At 42.8% G+C, this 20,339-nt stretch overlaps 1 protein-coding gene and 1 long non-coding RNA gene across 17 annotated transcripts in view; one reads left to right on the forward strand and one right to left on the reverse strand.

The window, feature by feature from the left end:
- LOC308193564 overlaps window positions 1-5,165 on the reverse strand; it is a 41,136-nt gene extending 35,971 nt beyond the window's left edge. For 3 of the 13 annotated variants that reach the window (XR_013949772.1, XR_013949774.1, XR_013949775.1), the window contains exons 1-2: window positions 4,444-5,144; window positions 2,480-3,207 (exon numbers count right to left, since the gene is read on the reverse strand). This is a non-coding gene — a long non-coding RNA (uncharacterized lncRNA). Of the gene's footprint in view, window positions 1-2,479; window positions 3,208-4,443 lie in introns of all 13 variants that reach the window. The other 10 variants (XR_013949766.1, XR_013949768.1, XR_013949771.1 and 7 more) reach the window with 9 other exon arrangements.
- Window positions 5,166-5,259: 94 nt separating this feature from the next.
- The window catches only part of MCM9 (minichromosome maintenance 9 homologous recombination repair factor), a 46,894-nt gene continuing 31,814 nt past the window's right edge, over window positions 5,260-20,339 (forward strand). Inside the window, exons 1-7 of one of the 4 annotated variants that reach the window (XM_080588379.1) lie at window positions 5,260-5,971; window positions 9,866-10,182; window positions 11,719-11,800; window positions 12,735-12,935; window positions 14,916-15,041; window positions 16,253-16,372; window positions 19,494-19,565. In XM_080588379.1, the coding sequence (XP_080444505.1) occupies window positions 5,662-5,971; window positions 9,866-10,182; window positions 11,719-11,800; window positions 12,735-12,935; window positions 14,916-15,041; window positions 16,253-16,372; window positions 19,494-19,565 (1,228 nt within the window). In that variant the 5' untranslated portion in view covers window positions 5,260-5,661. The remainder of the gene's footprint in view (window positions 5,972-9,865; window positions 10,183-11,718; window positions 11,801-12,734; window positions 12,936-14,915; window positions 15,042-16,252; window positions 16,373-19,493; window positions 19,566-20,339) is intronic. The other 3 variants (XM_080588380.1, XM_080588378.1, XR_013949741.1) reach the window with 3 other exon arrangements.

Genomic DNA, 20,339 nt, shown 5'->3' on the forward strand with positions numbered 1-20,339 from the left:
TTAGTATAATTGTTTCCCCTCTGACCCTTTAGAGTTTTATCCAGAAAGAAATTAAAAAAGTCAAAGAGCAAACACAAAAGAATACAGTCGTTTAATCCTTACTGGGCTTTCCTATGGAAGAGGAAAGTAACAAGCTATACTTGGCACTGGGGCAAAATGCAGCAGAATTCTACATTTAATCAGAACACCAACAATCAGCCTTCAGGCAAAGTTTGGCTTTCAGCCTGGATTGCTCAATTTACTTTTGTGATGAGTGAATGCCAGTGAATTTTCCAGGTTAGCAGGAAAATGCTTTGGCTGTCCCATTTTACACCTCATAGCATAAGGAAGAATTACGTCACAAGATCTGCATGGCTCTTTTCTGCAGCAGGAATTGTACACAGAAGGTATACTTGAGGAAAAAAATAGTGCTAACATAGACATTGCTTCATCAGATTGACTCCTTCCTTCCATGTTTTTTCAGTTACTTCAACACGTTTACTATATTTACTTGAGACTTCAAGGAAAATATTACTCCTATGAGAAGTACTGACAGTAAGTTACATCGGTCAATATTACAGATTTTTTAATTAGAATTTTTTAAAAGAATCCTCTTTTTGTGATCTGCTACTTCAAAAGGAAAAACTTGGATTATTTTCAAATTGGCTAGAGTAGCTTTACATTTGATATGTACATGTTTAATAAATCAATAAATTTGTAATAAACTTTTATCACTTTAAATAACAAGACTAGGTATTGTAAATCTGGAGAATATATAATATTTAGCCTTTTTATTTTTTAGGATATGCATATCTTATTTTTTCTAAATGTTTTATACAGTGCTGTGAGAATCTCTATTTTCATTCTTAAAACATAATGCCATTTTTTCCACTCTTGATGTTCCAGCTACTCTCTGGAACTACACCTTCCTGCTTTTTGAGACGAGAATACCCTTTCCAAGAGGGACCTCCTTGGATGAGTTACACTTCAAAACTGAAAGCAGCAGTCTTTGTGGGAAAAATATTTCTGCTCATGTAAGTGAAGGTGGATGGATTCTGAGCTGTAACATATTTTGCAGCACTTGCCCTTCTGGTTTGGCAGCTGAAAAAAATGGCATCTGGCTGTCCTTTCTTTTCACTAAATTGTTAACAAACACAATATTCCAGTAACCATGGCTAGAAAATCCCAATATCAGCTTTTGACTAATGGTCATTCACTTTTTTCCAGTTTTATTCTTGCTCTGAAACTCTGTTAAAAAACTATAGGATGCAATTCCTAAAGAATATCAGGATTCCCTTTTAACATTAGAAACCAGACCTGTTCAGTGTGTCAGAGCAACCCCTTATTTTAAGTTACATGTGAATGTTGTTACTTGATCTCAGTGCTATTCACAGATAAATTTTAATGATTCTGCATTGAGAAAATGACCTCCTTTGCTGTTATTTACTTCCCTTAGAATGAAGCTGACTGAGTCACCTAGCTTAAAAAATAGCAATCTTCAACCTCCTCTGCAGTCAACAGGCAGCTTCAGGGGTGAATCAGCCCACTTATCTCTTTTGATTGTACAAAAAGTGTAGAGCAACAACCAATTTATGTGTCTCCAATTTAGGTGTGAGGAACCCTAGCCTTTTTTAATAGCATTTGCAAAAACAACAGCTTTGAAAGACACTAACTTTCCTCTTACAGGAGCCACATTGCCTTTTTTCTGGTATGTCCGTTGTAATTCAATACGGAACTGTTACTACTCTTCCTAGGCAAATGATAGCCTGTTTTTTACTACAGTGAAAGGGAATCTCTAATTTCTTGTACTGTTGTTTAGCTACCTTCTGGAGTAGGGCACTGTGTCAGTTCTATTGATCTATACATTCCCTGGCAAAATTTCCAGGCATAATTACATAGAGAAATCACCTTGTAGTTCTACAATTTACGTTAGAGTGTATTTTGGTTGGTGACATAAAGAAACATCCATTTTGTAATTGGAAGTACCTGTAGATAGCACTGGGATCAGGTAACAAAACCAGGCAGCCAAGCTGAAGCTGGACTTTTCAGCCTGACTGCTTAGCTCCATTTCTGCTAACGCTGCAATTTATCTGTCTGCCTTACCATTCATTCACTGGGCTCCGTTACTGCACTACCATGTTTATGCTTATCCTTTTCAAGCACATAAACAATTAGCCAACTCAAGCTTTATTGACTGTACAAATTGTACTGTAAGGTCCTAAGTTAATGATAAGACCTGTGAGGTGAACTACTGATCCTTTCTGGAGTCTAACCAAAGCATTTAGGGAGCAACCTGAAGTCTTTAACTACAGCTACAGCCATAGCCCTTCAACTCTAATGACAGGCACAGATCAACAGCTGTGATGGCTGGGCACAGAGAAAAATGCCTGAGCATACTTCAGCCTGTAAATACCACACACAGCTGCAGTGGCACCTGGCAATGGAAATGGAAGGTAGAGAGTTCAGCCCAAGTTTTATCCTGCTTAATCTAAATCATCACCTCATCCATGGGATCCATGAGCTCCTCTCAGCACCTGTGCAGCCTTGCTTGCAGTGTCCCAGCTGCACGTCGGAGCAGGATGTGTACCACTGACCCCTGCGTTAACTGACAGGTCTTGTACTCCTGGGGTATTACCAGATCAAGGGTACGCTCTATATTCTGTAGAACTGAAAAACAGTGGAGTTTTCAATCTTTATTTTATTTGCTTATAAATTTCAGAAGTGACCTGAAAGCAAAAAGCAGTTATATTGGCTTATGTAGAGAGCCATTAAAAGTGGAAAGCAGAGATGAACTAGGAAAGTATTCTGAGCACAGCAAAAGGCATTTTTTCAGGCCAGTAACTGAGAGCACTATATCCATCCACTTGTTTAAGATAGTTTTTCTTGCCCCATTTTGCACCAAGATTTCTAAAGGGGATACCGTGTGGATTTTCAAATGAGCATGACCATAGTTTTTGATGGGATCTTCTTTGTTGAGTAAATATTTCTGTATCACTCAACTAAGTACATAACTGTTACTAGGTATCATTCAATAATAAGCTGATAAATACAGGGTTTTTCTGTAGGAACCACTACCTAATTGCAACCTTCACACACCAAGGTCAGTTACTTGCTCTGTAGCTGGAATTAGCTCCTCCAGTTGCTGGCTGCTGCATCCTTTTCCCTCCTGTTGCTCCTCCAGCTTCCTAGGGTACAAAACGCCAGGGTTGAGGAAGCACAGGAAGACACCTGCAGGACATCACAAAGATTACAGCTCTGCTGTGCAAGCAACCAGGTAACTGTGCTGAACCAACAAATGTGTACAAATATGTCTCGTCCTTAAAAAGAGAAGCCTGGTTTGGGTACCTTGCAAGACAGCACCACAAACTGAGTAAAGCTGGCACTGGAAGCACACTGTGGAGGCAGGGTCAGCCTGACACTGCACCTAGAATCATTGCCAGAAGTAGTTTTGAATTTTCAGTGAACAATTGACGTATTAGCTGCAGATCTCAGCAGTGCTTTTTCAGCCATGCTAACCAATTGAATGGATATAAGACCATTTTATAAAGAGCCCAGACTTTTGCCTCTGGAGATACACCTAAGGGTCAGAAAATTTTGTCTTTATAGGCACCTGCAGCAGTCCTAGGCTTATGCTGTAAACACCCTTTCCTTCAGGTTTGGAAACATCTTAATCCTTAGGATTTAGGCAACATCTACAAATACTTTAAAGTTTGTATTTCCAAACAACACAGGACAGGTAATTGAAGTTCTGTCCGCTGAGTTACCAGACACGAGTCTGCGGTAGCTTGTGGAGCATCAATTCAGAGAAAGCCACGCAGACAAATTCTGGGCCTTTATTTACAGCATCTGTGGTCCCACTGAGATGCTTTTGTCCAGGCATTCCCAGACTCTCTCCTTTTCTGCTGAGCAAACTTTCCTCATATAATCTCATGGATGGTGAGATAGTCAAGAGGATTACGAGAGGTGGAGTAATCACTTTAACTTTCCTATCTACTATAATCACTGTATTCTTTCAACTGGGAAAACAAAAACAAAACAAAACACAGACATTCAAATTATATTAGTTTAATTAAGGCAGGTAATGCACTTATTTTACATATCAAAGCTATATATCATAACTTGAAAATAAAAGATGTTTTTTGTTTGAAAAGTGTTGAGTTTCCCCACTGCGAACTCTTGTGTTTTAGTATGACAAGTTCTTATTACAGAACTATTGGTACATTTCTGATACCTTGGCAATAGTATGCTACACTTTCTAGGTAAGATCTTACACGGGCAGTCATTTCTGCTTTGTTTGTGAATCAGTGACTTACTGTTAATACAAGCCAACAACGGGAGGTCCTGAGAATGAGGAGCTCAATAAAGAAGTTTTAACTTCAGACACCTTGAAGGGAGCTGAAAGTTTTTCTCTGTGATAGCACAGACTTGAATGGCTATAGGAAACAAATACAGTGTCACACATACCGGGAAGATAACGTGTAGCAGCTCAGAAGACAGCCTCCTTCCAGGGCAGTCCCTGCGAGCAGGGCTCAGAGGTGCCCTAGCACTGCACGCTCCAGGAGAGCGCACCCGGGCTGGATGGCGGCGAAAGGGCCGGGAAGCAGGCAGGCTGCTGGGGTTCACTGGCACTCCTTACACCTGGAACTCAATTTTAAAACAGAAATAACTTTAGAAGATTAAATATTTCAAAGATAAGATGCCACTGGGTGTGAGGAAAAAGACCACATTCAGATGCTAAACTCTTCAAAGCAATACACCGTACATTTTGGGCTAAAGCGAAAGTTTCAGAGCCCCCCCCGCCCCTACTTTCCGGCTGTACTAAAAGCCCAAACCCCCCAGAGCCGCCACGGACGCGCCTTTACGGAGGAGGAGCCGCCTGGCTTGCAGCTGCCTTCAGGGGAGCCGGGCTTGGAGCTGAGGGGACCCGCAGGCGGGGGGAGCAGCACCACAGACAGACACGCGGACAGACAGGCCGCGGCCGGCGGGTCTGCAGTTCACAGCAGCGCGGCCGATATTGTTCTTTTTTTCCTTTTTTTTTTTTTTTTTTTTGGCTTGGGGCGGCGTTTCGCCAGCAGCGGGGCAGCCCCGGCGCGGCGCTGAGGCACCGAGGGGACACCCCCATGGCCCCCGGCCGGGCCCGGGCCGCGGGGCGGCGCAGGGGGCGGGGACGGCGCCGCTTCCCCTGCCGGGTGAGGGAGCGGCGGCGGGGCCCGGCTGGCGGTGGCCGTGGTGGCGGCGGCCGTGGTGGCGGCGTTGGGGCGGCCTCGGGCAGCGCCCAGCGCCGCGGCTGCCCGCGGGGCCGAGGCGGGCTCGGGCCGCGGAGCGGAGCGGGGGCGGCCCCGCCGCCATCTCCCGTCTGGCCGCACGGCGCCGCCGCGTTCAAAACTTGCGCGCGCCTGCCGCCATCTGGGACCGGACGGACCGACCGACCGACTGACAGACAGACAGACAGACAGACAGACAGACAGGCAGGCAGGCAGGCAGGCAGGAGGGCCGCCTGCCTGCCTGGGGTCGTCTCGCCCGGCGGTGCGGAGGTGCCGCTGCCTCTCACCGCCCACCCCCGCAGCCCCTCCGGGCTCCTTCGCAGCTGCCAAGTTTTGCCCCGACGCCTCACTTTTCCCCCTGTTTTTATTTTTAAATTTTTATTTATTTTGCCCCCGCGTTCCCGGCCGCGGACCGGGCATGGCGCTGCGGGCGGAGCAGGTGGGCTTCATCGGGCAGGTGTTCGAGTCCTACGTGCTGCAGCACCACCGGGACGAGCTGCTGGGCATCCTGAGGGAGCAGGACGCCGAGGCGCACTACGCCGTCGTCGTCGACGCCTTGACGCTCTTCGAGACCAACATGGAGATCGGGGAGTACTTCAACGCCTTCCCCGCGCAGGTGCTCCCCATCTTCGACAGCGCCCTGCGCCGGGCGGCCGTCACAGCCCTGCAGGCCGCCGAGCCCTCGCCGGAGCTCTGCGTGAAGACCAACCTCCACGCCAGGATTTCGGGTGAGTGCTGCAATGGGGAAGGCAGCCCGGAGCCTTCCCACAGCGCTTCTGACTCTCCTCGTGCTGTGCCAGCGAGCGGGATGTCCAGGGAAGGGCTGGGAGCGTGGCTGGTCACGCTCTTGCAGTGTTGGTGGCGCCTGTTGAACAGGAACCAGCAAAGAAACCCCAGAAGTTGCAGGTACACACAGTTCTGTAGGGCAGTCCAGCTGGCATCCCCGATGGGGTGCGTGCAGTGGCTGGAGGCTTGTCACAGCGTCTTTCCGTGGGAAAAGTTGCTCCCCAAACCGGCGTTTGGTCTCGGGTTATTTCTCTTGTCAGCCAGAAGGTCTAATAAAAAAAATTTTAGAGGAAGATCTGTACTTCCTAGCTTTTCTTGCTGGTTGACTTCCTTAAAGTCTAAATTGGCTCATATTCATTAGCTCCAGCTGCCTCCCAGGGCAGGCAAAGTCTAAATTTTGAGTTGTCTTGTGATAGTTTTATCCGATGTGGTTAAAATGTTTGCTGAACTAGTTGTGATAAAGTTACCTGTTACAAAACTGGAATGGGTTATCAGCAGGAACGGTCATCGATAAAGGCTTTGGTCCTTTTTTCACTGCAAGCTGCTACGCTATTACTCCTCACTATTGGGAAGTGTTTAGTGGCGTTGAGGTGTGGTAGGTGTGGAGCACAGGTTCTGGGGTTAAAATGCCAGTTGTACAGAACTAGGCTCGGTGGTGGCACGGTCTCGTCTGGTCATTTCTGGTCGTAACCATTTGGAGCTGTCTAGTTTGCAAAGCCAAGAGCTGGTGACCTGTGTTTCCCTCCTTTGCTCCATGTTTGAGTGGCTTCTTTATGATCATTTAGTCTTCTGGCAGCTTGAAGATAGATGATTCACAGTTGTTAAAGCAGACATCTGTTTTGTCCCGGTACATTTCATTAAAATATTGACATTAAAATAGATACATCAGGAATATAATTACCCCGTGGCTCTGATAATGCTATTTTGTCTGAGTTTTTAGGGAAAATGCCAAACAGCTTGCTACCTGGTTGGATGTTACGCAGTTGGTAACTGCTGACTTTGTGGCATACGAGGACAGCCTCTGTGTTGTACTGAATTGTGCAGCCTTATGCATCTCACTGTGCTGATAAAGTCAGAGCAAATAAAACTTTATTCACAGTGCTCTGCATTTACATTATTCAGGGCTCCAGCATGAGAGTAGGGTGATTTGTACTCCAAGTGTGATCCTTCTCTAAGCTACCAGGAAGCACCAGAAGGAGCAAACCAATGGGCAGATGCTTGCTGCATGAGTGGCTGCATCTTTAAGACATTCCTGCTCCTGATACCAGCCTGTTGCTGGAGTCTTCCCACAGCGATGTTTTGTTTGAATATTCCCTAATCAACCTCAGGCAAAATTAGCTAGATTTGATCAAATAATTTTAATACATGATAAAGGTACATCTGACCGATCATTAATGGAAGAAAATAATCAGCAGTCTCACAATGTTCTCCATCACTAAACTGGAGGGAAAATGAAGAGCAGGGGAGGGTTATCCTCGTGTGGTCCAGCTGGGTCAAAGGAACCACAAAATCTGGTTTATGTTCTGTACCACCAAAAGGCCGGCTCCTGAAGAAACAAAAGTAATCAAAATGATACGCAGGCACTTTTTTTTTCTGCCCAAATTTGCCCTTAAGTATACGCTGAGTTCTTGTTTGATGGCACAACCTCTCCTTTTCCTGGAAATCCATTGAAAGACTTTTCCTTACTGTTAACTGATTGCGTGGTGCTCAGGCTATTGATGGCCAAGCTGCTGCTGGTAGCTCAGTTTTACACATCGTTACTCATATAGTAATGTGTGTGCTTACTCAGAGAGGCACATACTCAGATAAAAAGTTTGTCAGTCTGATACAAGCAGCCTGCAGGCTCTCTTTTTCCCTGTGGAGGCTCTCATCTCTTTGATACTCAGGGAGGCGATGATAGCTTGTATCTGCTAACGGTGCTGCAGCTCTCTCTAGCGTGAGATGTGTTGTTTTCTGCAAAGGCTGTTGAGCTGCACGAACACTGGGTTGGGAAAAGATGCCAAAACAGTTGGAAATACTGCATTGGTTTTGTTTGTTTGTTTGTTTTTCTTTGCCTAAGCTGAATAAAAATGCAAACCCAGGGGAGAATAAGAATTTTTGACAGGTTTGGTGGAAGATATAGATGGCTTTGTTACAGCCAACCACAAAATTAATTTGTTTCTAGTTCTACATAATAGTTCATTTCTTTTCCAAATTACTTCCTTTCTACTTTACTTTTTTTTTACCTTTACTCTTTTAAAATGAGCTTAGTGTTTAATAATATTTTCTTTAAACAGAAGCAAAAAGTCAAACGCTTTGCTTAAATGCATCGAAGCAGCATGTTTCAGCATGTCTGAAATGAAAGATTCGATTTTGAAAATACTGAAATAAGTATATGATGCCTTGTCATTTTTTTTACCAGCCAAAGCTACTGAGCAGATCTGACCTAAATGCACAAATAGCCTTGGTCCCCTTAGAAACACCGGACAGATTTATTATTTACATCCCCATTTCCTAGCTCTATTTCGTAACTAAAACTGTAAGAAAGTGTTTTAAGAGAAGGTAACTTCTGTTTAAGTCGATACTTGTTAACTTCTACATTTTCCTCTGAAATAGCTTCCAGAGGGGCAGTATTTTGATGCTGTCCTCAGCTGTGCATTCCGGAGGCTGCTTATTTTTGTAAGGACTCTGTAGGGGACTGAGTTAGAGTCATCTTCCCAAGGTTTCCAGCAGCTGTGCTGCTGAGCGGTGCCCGTACAGGTGAAGGCAGGGGTGGGATCCGTGCAGCACGCACCTGGCTCGTGGCGTGGGTGGAGGTGAAGGAGAGCAAGTGCCACAACAGCCTTGTCACTGTTCGTTTGGGCATGTGAGTGGTTTTGCTCTTGTGGTGTTCTTCCCTCTTCCATTCCTTTTCCAGCACCTTCCTTGTGCTGGAGGTTTACTGGCACACAACCTGGAATTAAGGTCCAGTGCTCACAGACAATGCATTTAAAATTTGCTGAGACTCGAGAATTCACACAGGGTGAGGAGTTATGCTCGTTTAACCCTGCGAATAACACTGGACCACAATTAAGTAGCATAGCTAAAGTTTTGAAATTCAGACAAACCAGTTGAGAATAAGTGGCATTTCCAGACGATCATTTGAATTAATAAGTAGATCTACGAACATCGGGATCTTTCTTCATGGATGGAAACTGCTCATGACTATTCATGACTCTTGGCAAAAATAGGAGAGTAAAATGGCTCCATTTTCTGTTCGTGATCAGCATCTGGTGTTTTTCACTGTCTGAGACCAATGAATTGGATTTATGACGTGACAGATGAATTGGTAAATTACACTTACAAAACATTAAAAGCAGTAGTTACTGTTAATAGGTCTGACTTTTTTTATAGAATCACAGAATGGTTTGGGTTGGGAGGGACCTTAAAGCCCACCCAGTCCCAACCCCCCTGCCATGGGCAGGGACACCTCCCACCAGAGCAGGTTGCCCAAAGCCCCATCCAGCCTGGCCTTGAGCACCTCCAGGGATGGGGCATCCACAGCTTCTCTGGGCATCCTGTGCCAGGGCCTCGCCACCCTCTAAGTGAAGAATTTCTTCCTAATATCTAATCTAAATCTCACCTCTTCTAGTTTAAAGACATTACTCCTTGTCCTGTCTCCACACTCACTGACAGAGTCCCTCCCCAGCTTTCCTGTAGGCTCAGTAAGGCCTCTGTAAGGTCTCCCTGGAGCCTTCTCTTCTCCAGGCTGAACAACCCCATCTCCCTCAGCCTTCTTCTAGTCTTGCTGCTTAACTGCACTGTAAGGATATGTTTTATATGCTTGGTCTTATGCTGCACATATTCTCATTTAACAGGTTTGCCCGTGTGCCCAGAGCTGACCCGAGAGCACATTCCTAAAACCAGGGATGTGGGTCACTTCTTGTCTGTTACTGGGACTGTCATACGTACCAGTCTGGTGAAAGTCCTGGAGTTTGAACGGAGTTACATCTGTGATAAGTGCAAGCACGTGTTTGTCGTCAAGGCTGACTTTGAGCAGTACTATGCCTTCTGTCGGCCATCAGCCTGCCTGAATGAAGAAGGCTGCAACTCAACCAAGTTCACCTGCCTCTCCGGAACAACCTCTTCTCCCACCAGCTGCAGAGACTATCAGGAAATCAAAATCCAGGAACAGGTGAAAAAAAAGATGGAGAAAAGGGAGGAGGGTGTTATGGTGTAGATGTCTAGATGTAAATTGGATCTGCAAATGTCTTCTTCCTTCAGCCAACAGTTGCATCACCAATTACTGGAGATGTGCTCCTCACAGAATTTGCATTTGCCTCTGAGTGAGGCCTCAAGTCCAGTTAAGGTGGAGGAGGAGTAACAATCGGGCCTCTTTTTACAGTAGCACATAACTCAGACAAAACAAGCACAAGGAAACTACACTGTATAAAAACTGAGAATAAGTAGGGTATATTGTAGCCAATGTTTGTTTATACTTTCGGTGTCTTTGTCATAAATCCTTTTTAAGATCTCCACAGTTGTTTCAGGGGGTTGGTTTTGTAAGTTAAGAAGGTAGTGGTGCCAGTCTGTGTGCTGCATGTATGAAAACTGAAATTTACGAAACAGAAATCATGCACCTCAAAGTTCAGAATAGCAAAAAAGTAAGGGAATCAAACTATTTATAGGAAATAAGCCCTGTGTTGCATGATTATTTCTGACATAGTTTCTGCTACATTCGTTTTACTGTGTGGCACAAAGATCCCTGTGATGGGAAAGGAGCTTGGGCCTATTAAACACTGTAGCGTTAAACCAAAAATGAAAGGAGCTTGGGCTTATTAAACACCATAGAGTTAAACCAAGAATCAGCTTCACTCGTGTTTCCTACTCAGCACTGCAAGTAACAGTGTGTGTGCCACCAGTGCTGACAGTGATGTGAGCTGCCCGTGGCCATTTAGATAATACACAAGGGTGAATTAACCTTCCCAGCCACTAGAGAATGAATAAATCTGGAGTTCTAGTTTGTACGATCCTGTGCTGCATAATGAAAACCTACTTATGATTCTTGCTCTTGCACAGTGGATATTTTAACAACTGTTGCAAGCTTTAACTGTAAATGGAAAGATTTCTGGTTGGAAATAGACTGTGACAAGATTGCGTAGACTTTGCCCTGGAGAAAAGAAAAAGATTGCAACAGTCAGTGGCACATTTGTCAATAGACATTCACCCGGTTGTGTGCGATTTTAATCCTTGACAATTAAATCTCAATCTGTCAAATTTTGGCTATGTACAAGAAAAATACAGAGAATAACCTTTCAGTATGTAGTTCAATGAAGGGTTATCTAACCCATGGACATGCTTTATTACCCAAAGTAAACTTTGCTTACTGAAGAAGTGTCTGAAAATAACTCAAATTATAACAACAGCAACAAAAAATCATTTATTTCAAATGACATCTTTGAGTGAGCTTTTCAGCAAGATACTGAAATCACACAGCACCTGCCAGGATTGAGCACCTTCAGCTAATTTAATACCCAGATCCGTTTCCATTAACATCAGCATTAAATTATTAAGCTCTTGACAGCAGTGGCTTGTTTACTGTGTAAGCTCTGTGAGAAAAAGCAAGCACTGACCTCACTTCCAGGAAGGGATAACAGGTCCTTAAGCCAGAGCAACAATAAATGGTTTTTGAATGGTGTTTTCTGAAGTGCTCTTCCTTCCTGTCTCCCAGGTCCAACGACTGTCTGTTGGAAGCATCCCGCGTTGCATGGTGGTTGTTCTGGAAGACGACTTAGTGGACAGTTGCAAGTCTGGTGAGGATACAGCGTATATCACATATATTTGTACCATAAATGTTTTTACTCTTCATTTGAGATGAATCTCTGCCGAGGGGTCTGTCAGTGCCGAGGGTCTGTTTAATGAGATATGTTTACCTGCCACGCTGTTTCAGCTCTGAAGTGAGCACGGCAGTCAAAGATCAGTCTAGAAAATGTTGTACATCCACACGTTACATCGTGATTGTTGGACAGATCAGTTTGAATAAGTAATCCGTTGCGATGTACAGAAAGTGTATGAAGTCTTGTCAGCGTAAGAACATCAAGCCTCTAGTGATCTCACACTGCACGTGAGTGTGGTGTCCTTCTGTGGCTCTGAAAGCTGTGTAACCTGACCTCCTGTCTGAGGAGTGCTCCGGGTGGAAAGAGCTACTTGGCTTACTATAGGAAGCTAACTGGCGGGAGGATGAATAAGAATGGACTAAAAATTCTCAAACAGTTGCATCCCTACAAGAAACTCAGTGCTCGTTACTGGTTGCACTGCCTCAGAAGAGCACAGTGGCCAGCATTTTCATGAAGGATACTGGAATTCTTCATAAAAGTTATCAGAAGTCAGATAAGCTTTGGCTAAATTTTTGTTTAGTAAACCTGATTGAAAGAAGAGATTTCACAGTTTACCATGAATTTGTCTTTTCTAGAAGAGGAAACATAGATAGGTATAACTAAGAGTTCACCTACCTTAAAGAGAGAGAGATGCACATAGCAACTTCCTACCACAGCCATAAGCAAGCTAGGTGATGTTTGTTTCAGACTTCAAACTGCAGGAGGATTGTTTTTTGTTGCTGTTTTTTGTTTAAAAAAAAAATCAGTAACTGTAACACAGGATTTAAATTGCACTTTTATCCATCACAGCTGACACATCTGCATGTCTCAGGTCAGATGTTATTTTACTAATTTTTGTCGTTACCCCCAGGAGATGACATCACAGTGTATGGAGTGGTAATGCAGAGGTGGAAACCTTTCCACCAGGATGCACGCTGTGACTTGGAGCTTGTTCTGAAAGCCAACTATGTTAAAGTAAATAATGAGCAGCTAGCAGGGGTTATAATTGATGAAGAAGTCCGCAAGGAATTTGAAGACTTCTGGGAAAAGCATAGGAACGATCCCTTAGCAGGTTAGTAGTTGACAGCTTTAAAATAGGATACGTGATTGGAAATTGATGAAATCAGGAGTGAACATACAGCGACTGAACACATACTTATTTCCCCATATATTCCCACTACCAACTCCTCCAAAAATACATTTTTTTTCCAGTAGAAGAATATAAAATACTTACTTTAATGAAAAAATAGTATCAAACATCTTGCATTGATTTTCCTTCTTTTGAGAAGTGTTTTCTGGAACGTATATTAACAAGAAATGAGAAGTAATATAAAGAAAAAAAAAAGTAACATGCTTTATAATCAAGAAAGAAAAAGTATACCCCTTAGAAGAAATAGTGTAGACCAGATATGCCTTTAGCCAACATAGCTGTTGACTCTGGGGCTAAAGATCTGTCTCATTGTCTCTGCATCCCCAGTTAAGCTCTGAATCTTTGCCACAGAGCTCAGTGTATACTGCCTTGATTCTAACTCTTAGGTGCCTGGCTCTGTGATTTAGGTGTTGCAGAACCTCATATCATATATGGAGAGAGCTTCCCAGTTCTTGGGGGCTTCCATCAGCCAGAGCGTTCAGCATGCTTGATCCTAAACTTACCACGGTCTTCAGTCAGCCATCTAACAGTTACCAGGAGCCGTGTCTGGAACTCTGTCCCTCTCCAGAATCAAGCGTCTCCTCCTGAACCACAAGGAATCTCAATGGACTTTTTAGGGTCTGTGTCATTGAACTGTCTCAGAACAGCACTCTGTCTTTTAAAACCCTGGAAAGGTCTTAGTCTTTCCTCTTAAAAGGCAAATGGGAGGAAAAGCAGGTAGCAATGTTGCGCGTATTAGCTTCAAAATCAGAGAGCTCACATAAGAAATTAGAGATCTTATCAATGACAAAGATTCTTCAGAACCGCATTTCCTGGAAAGCAGTTTAATTGCTAGCCACCTGCTGTTTGGAAAGAGAACGTTTCTTATCACCCTGTTCTGAAAATGTTCAGAAAGTAATTCAGGATCCACTTTAAAGGCCCCAATTAATTTTTCATTCTCGGGACAGTTTTCGGAAGCCTGCAGGGAGCAATGTGGTTTTATGCAATATTACCCATTCAAAATAAATGGACATGAAGTGGCTACAAGCAAATTGGGATGGAAATTAGAAGAACCCTGGCCACCCAAGATGTTCCTTCCAGGCTGTTTCTCTGAAGTAGAGTCTTCTCTGGGGAGGGCAGAGATCAAGCCTAACTAATGAGTCTAAGGAATAGGCCATTCCACAACAGGATGTACGTGCACGTTTACTGTTTTTCAAGAGATTATGGTAGTTACTGCACTTCTTGTCAGTCAGTTCCTGATTCTGTGTGCTAGGTGTGTTCTGAGAAGGTCTACCATGGCAGGCCTCCAAGAGAACTTAAGTGACCTTACTTTTTCTGGATAGTATCTAGGAGGAAGCACAAGTGCTGAGCTGCTCAGCATTGACAAGGCAAACGAATCGGAAGTCAAACAGAGGCAACTGTGGAGTTAAATCCCAAGTTACGCTGTGGCTGACCAAAGTTTTGAAATTTTCATTTTTGAACACAGATGTGTTAATTCCCTCAAAAGACCCCCAAAAGAGACACATATGCCCCAACACATCTGTTATGTGCCTACATATTTTGCCAGTACTATGTATTTCCAGGCAAATTTAAAATATTATGTTAAGAACTCAAAATTGGTTACTTTGTTCTATGCCCTAGCAATGAAAGTAATGTATGGCATTAAGCCTGTGATCCCTGTGCTGTTAGTATCAGGCTTTCAAAGGACAGAATTAATTCTGTTACACACCTTCCAAGCCAATGAAATTATCATAGCAGACTCTTTTGCTGGAAAGAGACTATGGAAGGGAGGAGGAGAAGGGGGAACACACAGAAGGGTTGAAGGAGAAGTAGAGTCAAGACGATGAGGGGAAAAAAGTCCATGGGAAAGCAAGTTTTACTCTTAGGGCAGTGCTGAATGCCACTTTTTTGCTCCTGTTCTAGGGAGGAATGAAATTTTGGCTAGCTTATGCCCTCAAGTGTTTGGATTGTACCTGGTGAAGTTGGCTGTAGCCATGGTGCTTGCTGGTGGTGTGCAGAGGATCGATGCTACTGGAACTCGAATCAGAGGTTAGTATTGTTTCTGATAGTATCTGACCCTTGTCTAACAGTTGTTCCCATTCCTGTCTTCACCCCACACCCCAAAATCAAGCCAGTAAGGTTTCAGAAGCATAATAATCTCATTTTCGTGACTGAAAGTAATTTTTGATTAATGCTGAGTATTCTTCCAGAATCTCAGACAAATTAAGTGGGTGTCTAGGCTTCCTCTTTTTATTTTAGCTTTTCCCAAATAAAATCCGGTAAAAACATGTGTTCAGGATTCCATTAGGTAGAATATTAACAGCGATTGTTATAGATCAAACATAAACTCACTTTTCATTGTATAAGTGACATTTTAAAATGATTTCTGGTAGAATATTCCCAGCAGTATTTGGCATCAAAGGATGGAATATTTAATGTTTCCTTAATAAGGATCACTATAGTACATTGAAAGGAAAATTTAAAGGATTCAATTTACTTCCTAATGCCAGACTTTTCCATCTGTGATTGTCAGCACTTCTCACTTAGATCTGTTACTGTAAGTTATCCCCCTGCTGATTCTCCTTCTGTTGTTATTAGATGGCAAATATGCCATGTGCCAGGTGGTACACAGGTCATAATCTATGTAGGTCATAATAATTCTAAAGTAATACGTGCGTATGTACAAATACAGGATTTTCTTCATGCTCCAGCAGCTAAATAAGTTATAGACTTTGTATCTGAATTGAAGTTGTATTCATGTTTTCCAAATGACAGTCTCACTGAGTATCCAAATTATTTACCTGTGTTGTTTTGAAATTTCTAAATTGTGTAACTGTTGTCGATATAACAACATCAGTTAAGAAAAACAAACTGATGATTTTATTAGACCATTTTGCAGTAATTTAAGTAACTGAATAGTGGAATCGTAACTGCGCCCTCACATTCAAGAGTGAGCTGAATCTGAGAAATGAGTATTCTCAAATGTAAGAACTCACGTTATGGAAAGTTTTTAAATGTTTTTAATTTAATTCATTATAAATATTTGATTTGGGTGCAGCAATATGACCGTATGCTTTAATAAACAATAATTCATCACACCCAGTAAATAGTGCAGTGTTATATGGAATTACACCTTATGATGTACGTGTAGTGCTAAATGTGAGGCGAAAAATTAAAAGCATTTTTGAATTCAGAGCATGTTGTGTGTATCTTTCTCTGTATATGTACCGTGTACTCCTATGTCAACGTTTTCCTCCAAGGTGAATCGCATCTTTTGTTGGTTGGAGACCCAGGTACAGGGAAATCTCAGTTTCTCAAGTACGCAGTAAAGATTACACCCCGGTCTGTGCTCACTGCAGGAATTGGATCTACAAGTGCAGGTATGTGCTTCTTTGGTTGGAACTCTTTATAATATACTTCAGTGAAAAAAGGGCATAGAAGCCTTTTACGTACAGGAACAAGAACTGGATTTCAGGTTGTGTGAGCACAGTTTAAGCAAGAACTGATGTGGAGACATGGAGGCTTGACATGACTGCAGAAGGGCAGTCCTGCCCCTTCTGTATCAGTGGAGCAGTGTGATGAGCTTCTAACAGGGAACCGTACAAGCCCCACCCAGAGGTACCTCTCACTGATTTGCTGTCAGAGGATGATCTGGACCTGTATTTTTAGTGTTCTTCCCTGCTGTGACAATTATGACATCCTTCCAGAGCTCACACTGTGTGATGGGCTAGAATCGTTTGGTTTCTCCTGAACATACATTCTCCTCTCTTCTGTTCTTTTCCGTATTCCGGCTGGGTGCCAGTTTGACTTCTGCTTATTTTCTGGAAGGGCAACCCTGTGTTGAGGAATTATTTCTGCCTCATAAAGATGGTTTCAGAGAGAAAGCTTCCCTCCCTCCCTGCCCCCCCCCCCCCCCCCCCCAAAAAAAAAAACACAACCAACCAACCAAAAAAAAACTACCACCAAAAAAACCTTTTAAGTATGTCCCAGCTGGCTCTGAATGCTGGGTATCTTTACAAACTCTTCTGGGGACAATATGCAAGCTCAGATTACTTCTGCAAATTACTTCATTTGCGCAAATGACTGTGTTGGTAGTACATTCAAAATCGTGAAATAATTAAGGACAAAAACTGAAGGGTCTCAGTTAGTATGTGCAGCGTGGATGCTTCTCAGATAGTGCAGCTGTTCATTTTATGTCTGGGAAACAGCATTGTTTATACATGGGAAAAACAGAGAATAAATCTTTACCAGTTCTACAGCTATGTGTACTGGGTCCTCTGGCTGTGGAAATGCAACAGCTACTTCAGTGGTAGTGGCATGTAACACTGAACATACACACTCCTGTGTGCGGGGAACTTGCTATGCCTCTGGTTTTCCACTCAAACTGTTCACAGATACATCTGGAGAGAAACCAGAGAGAACGTTTTGGCTCAGCATGCCCTTATCCCTACCTTTTGTTGGGTGTTAAGAACTGAGAACAGGCTGGATAATTAAAAATTTGCCAGGGAGCTGGCAGTGACCTGGAGTGAAATTCTGCCGTGAGTTTCAATGTGATCTTGCCCACTTTTTATTGGGAGTAATTTTGTGTCAGCTGCTTTGGGCCTCTAATGTTGCCATTGCCTTCTTCACCATGTTTCCCACCTCACCTTCATTTTCTCTGTAATCTGGTTTACAATTCCATCGTCACAGCTGCATTCAAAGATGTTTCCCTGAAAACCAACATTGCAGGTTACAAACTTACTGTGGTATATGTGCCATGTAATCAGCTTAATGATGTGTAGAGATTGAGCTTCATCTTGTGAAAGGATCGTTTTGGGTCTTTAGATCATCTACATTCCACTTAAATATTCTTTATATTTTAAAATAGCACTCTCTTTCTTTCGTCTTCCTGAAATCTTACAGCAAGTGTGCCGAATTTCTACCTTGAGATTCTTAAAGACCCTCATCATAAGTGAAACTTGAATCCCTAGCAAGAAATCTTATTAACCCTAGTTTAACTTCAGAATACCTTTCCACGATTAGAACTGCTGGACTAAAGCATTAATCTCTAGCCCAAGAATTTGGGTGCAGCTTGAATTATTTTCTTTGCCCTCCCTGTACAAGGAGCGTCTTATTTGTGAATATGTTTGGAGCTGTACCTAACACTGAATTTGTCAACTTGCTGTTCATGCAGAAGCTCCAAGTGATGCGTTTTGAGAACTATGAAATTGTTTTACATCCCATCTGCATGCTTCAGATTACCAATTTATTCTTTCTCCTGAGAGGAAACTCCTAATGGACATTTCTCCCTAAAAGTAAAAAGACTAAATCCATAAGTTCCAGTTTCAACTAGTTCCTTAGATTATATAAAAAGTAGTCTGGATTGCAGTTTAACTACTTACTCTAGGATTACAGTAGCCATATACTAAAAGATGCACTTGTACATTGGTAATACCTTGGAGAAGTGCTAAAAGCTGTCTTATATTTGGATTTTTCTCTCTGAGAAATTTGTCAATAACTTATCTGCAAACCGTGGTTTGCATCTTTTGTATTAACGCATCTTTTACCCTTTGCCCATCTGGTACTCTTTTAGGACACTAGCAATTTGTCAGCTGTGGAATCGGAATTCTGCTTCCAAAACTGTCTACTCTTTTTCCTCGTAGGCATTTAATGGTACCAGGATAGTGTGTTAGATAATTAACGTTGTTCTTGTTTTGCCTAAATTCCCTTTCTTTCCCACTCTGTCTTAGGAATCATCTGCTTTTAGACCCATTATGACATTATGATCCCTTTTTTCTTTAAGTGAATCAGTCAGTATTTGAGGAGTTTCATCTTTTTTACTTCACTGACAGGCTTAAATTGACTGCTTGCTGCAGATAGCCTTTACAAGGGCCTGGGATCCATTCTGTGTTGTGGGTAAAACCAGAACTTTTCTTCCAGTCTCTAGATAGCATGCTGAGTTTACTTGCTTTATGAGGTTGCCTTTGTTGCTAACACGTAGTAGAGGTTTTCTGTTGAGAGTTCTCTGCATGTTTCTTACTTTTATGAGGAACCAGGCTTCGTTCTTCCTACATCTCTTTTGTTAAAGTTGTCAGCCACAAGGCGAAAACAAGTTCAGCAACTCAATGGCAAAAAATTCTTTGACCACAATAGGACTTTCTGATTTCTAAATAAAAGATGGGAACCATCCGTCCTGCAGGTTCAGTCTACACAGTGCTCATTTTTTGCAAAGGCCTGGTTCATTCTTCCCACTTCTTGTCTGAGAATGACAGGTAGGCATTCACATACCTCTAATTTTTAGAAATTGATACATAGTTTTCCAGAAAGAAAGAGACTTACTAAAGTTTAACAAAATCCCTCTGTGGGTTCCCACTTTACTACTGAGTTCAACCAACTGTCCCTGTAGCAGTAGTGCTGCTTGTGCATATTTGGATGAGATAATCACTGATAAGAAAATATTTCCTTTTCCCCTGGAGTTTGAGAAGTGCAGCAATCATTTGAATGGTGTGTTTGATTCCATAGGGACTGGAACTAACACATGCCTGCTGCTGGTGGGTCTGGAGGCATCCAGGCCAGTCATCCTGACACTTTCTGGTGCGTATCTGGCTGTAGAGATTTGTGCAAAGTTTTGTTCAGTGTTGTGTCCCTGTACAGATGGACTGCGTAAAGAATTTTGTGAACTGTGCTCAGAACAGCTTGTCTAAAAATCTGGGAGACTATAAGCTGTTTCTCCTACTCTCCAGTCCTGTACAATATGCCTTCCTGAGCTGTAAGAAATGCAGCCTTCTGGCCTCTCCTCTTAGAGTCTCTACCGAGCCCTGAGAGTACTGTGCTTTTGCTGACACTTTGCAAAGTTTAACATTGTCCTTATCGATGCCAACAGCATTTTGCTACTGTATTATTTTTCTCCTCATTGAAAGTAACTAACTCAAGGGTGAACAGCCATTTTTTCATTTTCATAGTAAGCCTCTCTCTGCTGCACAGGCTTCAGATGCTAACCATTGTCTCTTTTCTGATCTACTAGAAACCAGTTCTATGTCTGATGTGAGCCCTCCAGCTCTGGTTATGATAGAGTACGTCAGTATCCTGAGATATGCAGGACACTGAAACTAGGGACATTTTTCCCTCTTTGTAGATCCCAAAATTGTTTCTGGGTATTCCTTAGTAGATCCAGGTCATTCTTAATCGATACAGATCAAGGCAGTGCTGGGGAACATGCTAAACAACCTAGCACTGGGGGCAATAGCATAGCAGTGCTTGGATCCATACCATGGCCCTGATCAGGTTATTAATTGAGATGCAGCCTTTAGGCTAGTCTTTTCGGATCTTTACTTCTGCCACAGGATTCTTCACTGTCTTTGCGAATAT

This window comes from Anser brachyrhynchus (genome assembly GCF_964034855.1).
Source record: "Anser brachyrhynchus genome assembly, chromosome: 3".
Lineage (NCBI taxonomy): Eukaryota > Metazoa > Chordata > Aves > Anseriformes > Anatidae > Anser > Anser brachyrhynchus.